An 11,127-nucleotide genomic window follows, 5' to 3' on the forward strand; every position below is an offset into this window, starting at 1 on the left:
TTGTCACCGCCGTTCTTGGTTGTGAAAATTCGAAATATTTAGAATTATTCAAATTTCGTGGCTGAAAACATACATAGGTATTGTACTTTTGAAACCGATAGAGTTGCACGAAACTAAATTTATACAGGACATACAATGCGAAACATTGTCAGTTAAACAAAACCGCATGGTAGTAAAAATCGCTTCACTGAACGTATTAATATTAAAAAAAATGATTTTTTATTGATTATAATTCAATTTATGACATATTTAAATCAATTGATAAGGGGTTTATAATTCACCTAATCTATCAATATTTCATGATTTCTGAAGATTTTGCGATAAGAAACCACTTACATCTTTAATTGTAATGCCATGGAAATTTCTTATAAATGCTGCAGCTGAAGTAAAGATTATATTCTATGAATCACAAGTTTATAGAGCTTTGAAAGCTGTTTTTAAGGTAACTTTTGGCGCTGATTACGAATCCGTAGTCTTGTTTTTTGCAGTCAGATCAGGTTTCTTAGATAAATGTAAAAGCCATTCCGTGTTTTAACGAAGAATCATTACTTTATTTTGTAAAATACCAAAAATTAGAAATGAAGTGGTGGTAGAACTGCATCGTTTGTATTTTTTGGGGTCCAAGAGACTAACAATAATCGCTCAACATACCCTCATCCCAAAAACCTTTGTAGTTTTTCTCAATCCTTTGTAAATCTTGATGTAGTCGTTATCCTTGCTCGTCGCTAGTTTCACCCAAGTTATCGGGGAAGAAACCCAGATGAGAATGGAGATTTTCAACGATATGCAGACACCCATTTTGCAGTAATTCTTCAATAGATTCGCAACAATCCGTTTGTAGTCATTACTTTGTCTATTGCCAAGGAAGTTTTGAACAACGCTTTTGAATGATCCCCATCCTGCTGCTTCCTTGGCCGATAAACATTTGGCAAAGTTGTCGTCATTCATCAGTCTTCTAATATCTGGTCCGTCAAAAATACCTTCTTTGATTTTATCGTAGGAAATTTTGGGAAACAGTTTCATTAGATACTGGAAACGCTGTGCATCACAGTCAAGGGCCTTCATGAAATTTTTCATGAGGCCAAGGTTGATGTGTAACACATAAGTTGGGTCAACCAGTGGAGTAGATAATAAATATACGATTCTCGTACGATTAAAACATACATGATAATGACATGATCAGCTGTTGGTCGTTGTAAGAACGCAATGCTACCAACATGAGGTATCTAAGAAATCTGACCTGATGGCGGAAAACGAGTTACGGATTTGAATTCAGCGCGCGTAAATACTCGAAAAAACAAACAAAGTTTTCAGAAATTGTGTAAGTATTTTATCATAGTTTTAGATTAAAATGACAAGACTTACGTAGTCTTTATCTTTTGGACAGTAAATTAATTTTAATAGAACCTATCAAACAATATGAACGAATTACTTTCATAAGATCATTAAGCTCTATGCTCCAATTTAAGATTAGGATAGAAGAAATTGATTTACTAGAAATTGAAATTAATAAAGTGCAGAAGAAAATTTTTCAATTGGAGCAAATCTTTTAAAATCAAATTCTACCCACTAGGTGTGACTATAAACAATCCATGCAAAAATACGTCTTAAAACTGAATATTGTATCTACATACCAAACCAGCACTGATAGACTATTTCTAACCATCTACATAAAAAATTGGATTGCATGTCATCAAAGATGAAGTAGCAAGAAATCAAGATTATTATGTAGAAGATACCAGGAAAACAGACTAATGATAAGTATAATGGAAACGTCCAATAACAAGAAGAAACAAATTTTCATTTGATTCTGGATCAATAGAATTGTCGTAACGAGTGTTGAAGATAATTGTAAAGCTTGTTAAGCTGTTTTTGTGATTAAACAGTGTTTTTATTCCGGAAACAAAACTCTCTTTCTCTTCCCTACGTAAAACTGTGAATTGATTCCATAATAGAGGTATGGAAATGGAAGAGTACCTTAATCCGTGACATGGCGCCCAACGTGGAGCCCTAATATCCAAAATGACAAGTTATAACAATCATGTTTCACAAACCTAACCAGAATCATACATAGTCATATATTACGACAGTATTCTTTTCATTAGTTAGTTAAATGAATCAGTCTTGAAGATTCAAATGAAAGGTTTTATCATGCACTATAAAATTGTGTAATAACATTTATCTAAGATGTGAACTACTACTGAATTCCATTTAACTATTTTAACTCGACACGGTAAACAATGCATAAATGAATCTAGCACGGCATGAAATTTTATTGGTTTTCCGTAGTTCCGTCCTGAAATCTAAAACTTGTTTCGAATATACGTTATCCAGCAGTAAGCTAAATTAGTAGAAAATGCAAGAAGTTTGCAACTTCTGTCTGAATTGAATTCTAACAACTATTTACCATTACATTGTTCTGTGAATATTGTAGGAAAATATATAATGCATGTTTTTGCGCGTCTGATAAAATAGGGTCTACGTACATATTTACGTACTATTTCAATATTTTTTTGGATTTTTTTTCCAAGAGATAGGTGCTACCTTGAATATGCAGGGCGCTATTTTAGAAACAAATGGACGGTCAATTGTGACTGAAAGATATATACTACTGCACCAAGAAGAACAATATAACTTTGTTAAAAAATGAGAAAGTTAAAAAAATAATTCTTGTAGGACTCCAGGTATTTTGGCCACCCATATAATATTAATGATGTTTATATACTTGTTGTAATTCTCTTTTTGGAATTTCTAAATTGGGTCGCTACTGCATTAATTTTGTTTAATTTATTAACAGTTCTTTTATAAATATCTCTTATTCTCAGAAATCCTTTTACAGGTAAAATATTTGTCCTTGGAATACAAGATAAATGATTCTACAAAACAATACATTTTTTTTACTACCTGCGATTTAAAATTGCTATACACTCGACCAAGCAAAGCATCAAACTCACTCACATACGCACAAACGACAAAGAAATGCAAGATCAACGTCCAGCAAAAAAACTAGTATTGTTTATTGGCACGTAAGATCTAGAGGGTAGGCATTAGGGTAGCGTTAGATACGTACCGAATAAATTGATCGATGCCAAGCTTCAGATCAGAGCCAGACATGTACATGTTATTGTATAATGGGATTACTAAAATGTGAAGTAGTTGATGTTTCGCCACCATTAGTAAAAATAGGCATCGATTAAACATAAACAATTTTAGATATGCAGCTGTGGACCTCGGTAAATGTTGTACGGTCATTTTCGTATTTGAAATGGGTATTTACCGATCGCCGGAGACAATTAACCGCGGAACACTTAAGGCAACTGTTAATTATTTTCTACAATCATTTTCCTTATGAATAAGAAATTATTATTTTTTAACTTTTGCTGGTACTTATTACGTGCTATATGTACCTATATATTTTACTATAAGTTCCATGTGAAGCGTTTAATGTAGAAAAATAGATACTGGACTCTTTTTGATTCATACTATTATGCAGTTATAAAGAAGACAACGGTTGTCACTTTTTGTTTGAATAAAATTGCATAAAACAAAACCCGGCCTACAACCAACCCTGTACCACATTAGAGCCGCCTTAACATTTCCGATCTCTAATAATTATATACTACTTAGATTTTGAGTCGTACTCAAACAATTTATAGTAATAGTAGCTTTTCTAATAGCTTTGATATAACCTCAGGTGTACCGCAGAGCACAGTGTTGGGACCTTTGCTATTCTTGATATATACTTCCGATATCCTTAAGTCAATTGTAAGATTCAGGCTTATGCTGACGATGCTCAGCTATATTTTGATTTTCATCGTACTGACTATCTTCATGCAGCAGAACTTATTAACGAAGATTTACAAATTACTTTGTGAACTTTTTGATGATCATAATTTAAAACTTAATCCTTTAAAATCTCAGTTAATGCTATTTGGTTATAAAAAACAAAAGGATTTTTTAAAAGATAATTTTGACATTCGTTTAAATAATTTACGCTTACCTTTTGTGTATTCAACTAAATATTTGGGCATCATTTTATTGTTAGATTCGGATTTTTGTTATAGAGATTAGGTACGTAAAGAAATTGTTTAAAAAATCTTAAAGCTCCTGTATTCTAATAGGCATACTTTAGATTTTTCTTTAAAAAAAAACAACTTTGTGAGTTACTAGTTTTATCAAATTTCAATTATTGTGATTTTATTTGTGGTTTCTGTTTAGATACGTCTTCTAAGAATCGTATACAAAAGGTACAGAATTTTTGCATTCGTTTTATCTATAGCTTAAGAAAATATGATTATATATCCAATAAGTGTCATGACCTTGGATGGTTAAAAATGGATAAACGAATTAAATTGCACCTCGGTTCTCTTGTTGTGAAAATTATTAACGGTCCTTCCTCCCCTCCCTCTCTTAGAGATAAACTTGTTTCTAGATATAATATTCATAATCTTAATATACGTGGTGGACAAAAATTAACTATTCCGCATCACAGTACTGCATTGTATCGTCGTAGTTTAACTTATATATATATAAAATAATAATAATAATAATAATAATAATAATAATAATAATAATAATAATAATAATAATAATTATTATTATTATTATTATTACCATTACCTAAAATTGAGAAAGTAAAAAAAAGTAAAACAAATAGTAAATTGCAAATTCCCGGTAATGTATAACCAGGACTTTTTTAAATCACGTCATTTTCTTCATCTTTTCACTAATAAATAAATAGAAAATGAAGTAGTTAGCAGTAGTTTTTAATTTTCTACAAAATATTTGCATATTTAAATTAAAATAAAATATTTCCATCAAATATTATTTGCAGGAAAAGAAAATTCCAGAAAAGCAAATATTTAAATTTCGCTATACTTATTCAGTTATTGAAATCTAAATTATCCATAATTAAAAGCTTATTAATATCTCCTGATTGTACTATCAATTTTTTTAAGCATTAAAATGTCATTTTTGAAATTGCCTCATTAAAAGCTTGTTAATATTTCTTGGTAATACTATTTCTTTTACAAGTTACGCTATCATAATACTATGCAGTTTACAAAACATTAAAATGCCATTTTTGAAATTTCTATGTTACCTACGTGTATTACCTATATACCAAATGTATGGTTCTAATATCAAATCCATAAAATAATTTGAAATGCGAAATATATTCAATATTTGACGAGGATCACAATATTAATTAAAAAAAAAATAGTAATGAAAGTTACATAATATCTCATATTTGCTACTGAATGTATTGTTTTTAAGTCACTACAAAATTAATTTACAAAAAAGTTCAACTTGTAAGGCAAAATCTAGTAGATACACTTTAGATACGTACCTACAAATTTAATTACATATACTTTTAAATAAAAAATAACTTTTTACTAATTTCATTATTTAAGCTGGGTAATAGTGATACAATTCAGTGGGAATTAAATCGTTACCTATTTAATTTGCGTTATATTTATTAAAGTGAAATACATAAAAACAACATAGTTACAACATTTTATTATAAAATATAAAACTTCTATATGGCATAATCATGCAGCAATGAGGAACCTTGCTGACTAACAACTTCAGGTTCGAATCCGTGTCAACAATATATGTAGTAGTCGGTTAACCCGCGAGAGGGACAGAGTGAAAATGAAGTGTTAACTTTTTTGGCTATGTTCAATGTTTATGAACTTCCATTTTCTTTGTAGAGAAATATGAATATTTTTTATATGTGAGAAAGAAAACACTTTTTTCATTTTAACTAGAATAACAACTATAACAAATCATTATAGTTATTGGTAACATTTTTCTGAGTGTATGTAAATCAGGCCTTTTAGATGTATTGCGAATAGTTTACAGTTAATATTTGGTGTTGTTGTTTAAACATTTTACAGTCTATGTCTATAAATTTTTTTTGTAATGAAAGTTTTATTAACTGTTAAAAACTGACTATATAGTTTTGTTACAATTTCGGTAGTTCTAGCAAAATATTTATTGGGGCATCAAATTTGTTTGCGAATAATTTCATTTTTGGAGAATTATTCGAATATATGTGTTTATGTTTTTTTTACTTGTTTTAATGAGACGAACCTGTCCTAAAAGTTTGTCGCAATGTAACTGCTACACTCTACATGAGGACATTTAGAACGAAATACTTTTTCAGGTTGAATTAGTGCCTTACTAAATAAATTAATTCTGTGAAAAGCAATCATTGTGATAAGTGTAATAATCAAAAGAAATAATTAATACTTAATCAGAAAAAAATAAATATGAAGTTATGCAGTTTACCGCAATCGCTTTTCATGACAGCAGGGCAAAAGTTACTGAAACATGCGGGCACGCGTTCGATAGGAAATCCCATCTACATCGCAACAACGGAAGGCAGTTGCTGTAACGGTAAGTTATTCTGAAATGCAGGCATCCACCTCTGGTTCTGAGAAGCCAGGACAACCCGAGTGAAGATCGCATGGTTCAGGAAAATGTAAGCGACTGTTGTTTGTTTAGAATATCCATATTCATACATTGGGGAGAGGTAGAGGTATATTTAGTATAAATATATGACTGGACAACAGGGACAGCATTGCACAGTTTGTATTGTTTTCAGTAGGAACTGAACACAGCTCGTAAAAATGATGAAAATTGCTTTAGTCCTTTCTTGTGTCGTCTTAGGGGCTTTGGTGAGTAACATTTTGTTTTATAATTGAAAGTTGATTCTAATGAGAAACAAATATCACAATTGATAGACATTATATTATTCTTTTTCTAATTTCATAAACATCCATATAATGTATGTCATGTCCAAGGATGAAGTTAAAAAGAAGGAAAACTTTTTATTTCTCATTTTATGAAGACAACTCGTTCTTGTTAAAAAATATCTTTTTATGTTGTTTTAAGTAGGCCAGTATATATAGCTTTACAACCTAGGAATGCCCTTTTTCAACTCCTGATATGTACAGGGTGTTCACATATCGTCTTAATTGTAATATTTTTAATTACGTTTCCACTATTTTGCAATCTTGANAGTTACTACATATTCAATGCATATCATTGCCTGCAGAGGGCGCCTCGTACTCGATACTCAAAAATCATTATTATATTATTTTTCCCATCATTAAAAAATCTATCTGTTGAAAATTTGAAATATTTCTGACTAAAATTATAGGAATTATTAAGGAAAGACCATTTTTTATTTTTCACTTTGACACCCTGTATCTTTTCTATTATGCGACTTGGGATATAGGTATGTTAAATTAAATCGACTTATTTTCACACAAGGAATCTCTGGTATCATTTGTGCCCCTCCATTTAAATACACCCTGAATATATATGAGAACATTTAGAACGAAATACTTTTTCAGGTTCAATTAGTGCCTTACTAAATAAATTAATTCTGTGAAAAGCAATCATTGTGATAAGTGTAATAATCAAAATAAATAATTAATACTTAATCAGAAAAAAATAAATATGAAGTTATGCAGTTTACCGCAATCGCTTTTCATGACAGCAGGGCAAAAGTTACTGAAACATGCGGGCACGCGTTCGATAGGAAATCCCATCTACATCGCAACAACGGAAGGCAGTTGCTGTAACGGTAAGTTATTCTGAAATGCAGGCATCCACCTCTGGTTCTGAGAAGCCAGGACAACCCGAGTGAAGATCGCATGGTTCAGGAAAATGTAAGCGACTGTTTGTCTAGAATATCCATATTCATACATTGGGGAGAGGTAGAGGTATATTTAGTATAAATATATGACTGGACAACAGGGACAGCATTGCACAGTTTGTATTGTTTTCAGTAGGAACTGAACACAGCTCGTAAAAATGATGAAAATTGCTTTAGTCCTTTCTTGTGTCGTCTTAGGGGCTTTGGTGAGTAACATTTTGTTTTATAATTGAAAGTTGATTCTAATGAGAAACAAATATCACAATTGATAGACATTATATTATTCTTTTTCTAATTTCATAAACATCCATATAAGGTATGTCATGTCCAAGGATGAAGTTAAAAAGAAGGAAAACTTTTTATTTCTCATTTTATGAAGACAACTCGTTCTTGTTAAAAAATATCTTTTTATGTTGTTTTAAGTAGGCCAGTATATATAGCTTTACAACCTAGGAATGCCCTTTTTCAACTCCTGATATGTACAGGGTGTTCACATATCGTCTTAATTGTAATATTTTTAATTACGTTTCCACTATTTTGCAATCTTGATTAGTTATCCAAGTCAAGGTTTTAGTGGGATAAAGATCAATAAATAAAAGAACACTATATTTTAAATCATTGCCAACGTTTCGGTGTTATTTTACACCATCCTCAGGGCTCTAAAATACAAACAATGTTTTTTAATAAAATTCGTTAAGGTATTAAAATAAAAAACAAATACATTTACAATAATTCTAAAAAATTGTTCCTGTCACAATTACCATAAAACCCGAAAAATAAAAATTCTAAAACAGCTCTAAAAATAACAGGTATTACTCACTCACCGAAATTTGAAATGTCTTTTGTCCAACTTAACAGTTCTAAATATTAAGAAGATCGTATCTAGATACTTATATGTGTACTTATAATTCATGGAACAATTGCAATGTGGTTTTCTTTCACAGTAAAAATTGTTGTATCGTCTTAGGTAATGTTCAGCACAATGACAGTAGAAAAATACGTTGATTCTAATGTGTGTAGATAGCATGCTTCTTTTTTCTCTTACTTTTTCCCCTTTCTTTTTCCCTTTTATTTTTTACTTTTCAATCCAGCACATTTATGAAAAAAAAAGTCTAAACCTGAGTAAATCAAAATACTGTTATAAGAGAATTTTATCAATCAAATTATTATAAACCAAGTTTAAATTATCTATATCCTTCTTAGTATTACCACTATTAATTTTTTTAATATAAATCATTTCCTCGAGTAATCTTTTTGAAAGAATAGGTTGAATTCTTTTGAATGTTCTACAAGTGCAGTTGGATGTTGTTTTTTTAAATCACTTTCATGTTCTGAAATACGTGCATTTATATATCTACCCGTTTGACCAATATAACTTTTTTTACAATTTCCACAGGGTATTTTATAAACCACATTAGATTTTAATTTGAAAGGAGTCTTAGTTTTTAATTTACTATAAAATCTACTGCCAATAGTATTTTCATTCTTAAAAGCTATTTTCTGGTTATTTTCTGAGATCAACACCCTATCTAGCTTTTCTGAAAGTTTAGGTATATAGGGTATTTTATAATATTGTTGTTGACCTACATTATTTTGTCTTTTTAAATTGTAAATTATATTTACCATTTGTTTAAAACTATGACAGGAGTAATAGTTCAAAAATCTTGCAGAAAATGTCGGTTTATGATACCAATTTGTTAATAATTTATTATTTGAAGTTTTTATAATTTTTTGATCTAAAAAAGGTATACTACCATTTTGCTCTATTTCAATAGTAAATTTTAATTATCGGGAATTATTTGATTTCTAATAAAATCCGCGAATTCAAAGGAGTTTCGTACATATTTTTCATCTTTTTCAAAAGCATAGGTCAAAAACTGAGCTATCCATTTTGATATATTATAAATTGGAGATCCAATGAAGCTTACTATAGGTCTCAAAGGTATATTTTCTTTGTGAATTTTTGGTAAAAAAACATTTTTGGAAAAACTCCATTGTTACTTTTTAAATTTTTTGAACATTGAAAACCAATCTTGTTATTTTTATATAGCTTACCAATAATTTTATTAGTTTTATTTTGGATTTTATTGTTGGGTCAGTTTGCAATCTGCTATACGTATTTTGATCATTAAAATATTGCATTTGCTTTAGAAAAATATTTTTAAGCTAAAATTTTGAAAACCGACCCTGTATGATAAAAAAGTAGTTCATTGAATACTTTTATTTTGGAAAAATTAAGTAGACCTTGTTAAAAGCAAAAAATGTTCTCCTTGTAGGTAAAATGGCTTTTTCATATGAAAAATATTGAGAAATGTTATTCGCAATAAAAATTTATTTCCATGCTTACAAGTTTGAAGATAAACGATTTAATAAATAACTAAATTGTAAAATTAAAACCAAATGTGAGACATTAATATAAATTTTAATTCTAAAGAACTTCTGTACTTTTTTTCTCGATCTCTCTCAAAAAAGGACCCTTCACTTATACAGAATGGAGAAATTGAAAAATCGAAATAGGCCTATTGCTTCCAAATTTCAAATGAATTTTAATTCTGAACAAGATATCTTAATAGAATTGTTTGATACATTGTTCGGAAAAGGCAGTTTATCTGCACAGAAAATATTTTTTATTCCTCACAAAGCTTGTTTAATATTTCAGAAACAAAGATACGTTACAGATTTTTTTTTAACCGAGCAAAAACGATATGTGGACATCTTGTACTTATTAAATAATGCAAAAGGATTGCCCATTTATCTGTTTCTACATAGTTTTTATTGTATCCAAGGATAAAATCAACTGGTGTATTTGGGCATTTAAAAAATATGCCATATTTGACTGCTATAAAAAACCATGTCATTGCAAAATCTAAGTTACAACAAATAAAAATTTTGCTCTATGAGAATAATTTTGAATTATGAGTTTATTGGCAAATTCAACATAGATTTTTAATTAATACCTATATTTCGTGTCATTACCAGCATAATTTCCTGCGGATATTTTTAAAAATTATTTATTTGTTCTCGTAGTCTGCCAGCCTCTCTGAAGAAGAGAAAAAGCTCCAAGAGATCCACGACAAGTGCCAAGCCGATCCAGCCACTTATGTCGACCACGAACTGTTGCACCACCTTGCAGACAACATTGACAACCCTAAAGTAGGTGCCCACATGCTTTGCGAATCGAAAGCCGTAGGTCTTCAGAAACCAAATGGCGAACTGGATTTGACTGTCATCAAACAGAAGATAACCCTCACAGTTGATGACAAAGATAAAGTAGAGAGATTGGTCAGGGAATGTGCTGTAAAGAAAGAAACTCCGGAAAAGACCGCCGTCAATCTGTTTATGTGCTTGGACAAGGATGGAGTCACCTATTTCCATGAATTTTAATTTCTTTGTGATACCTATGGTGCATATACTACGCTTATGTATTTAATATTAAGGAAATAAGTAAAAACAGTATTCTA

The 11,127-nt window shown here is 30.1% G+C and overlaps 1 protein-coding gene across 2 annotated transcripts; it reads left to right on the plus strand.

Moving 5' to 3' along the window:
* Positions 1-6,588: 6,588 nt before the first annotated feature.
* Positions 6,589-11,127, plus strand: LOC108906303. 2 transcript variants are annotated; one of them, XM_023454390.1, is made up of 2 exons: positions 6,589-6,680; positions 10,694-11,127. In XM_023454390.1, the coding sequence occupies exons 1-2, from the start codon at positions 6,633-6,635 to the stop codon at positions 11,048-11,050; spliced, it is 405 nt and encodes a 134-aa protein (XP_023310158.1). In that variant the 5' UTR covers positions 6,589-6,632; the 3' UTR covers positions 11,051-11,127. The 2 variants fall into 2 exon arrangements, with proteins under 2 accessions (XP_023310158.1, XP_018565044.1); XM_018709528.1 differs by lacking the exon at positions 6,589-6,680 and adding an exon at positions 7,763-7,872.

This window comes from Anoplophora glabripennis, unplaced genomic scaffold, assembly GCF_000390285.2.
Source record: "Anoplophora glabripennis isolate ALB-LARVAE unplaced genomic scaffold, Agla_2.0 scaffold284, whole genome shotgun sequence".
Lineage (NCBI taxonomy): Eukaryota > Metazoa > Arthropoda > Insecta > Coleoptera > Cerambycidae > Anoplophora > Anoplophora glabripennis.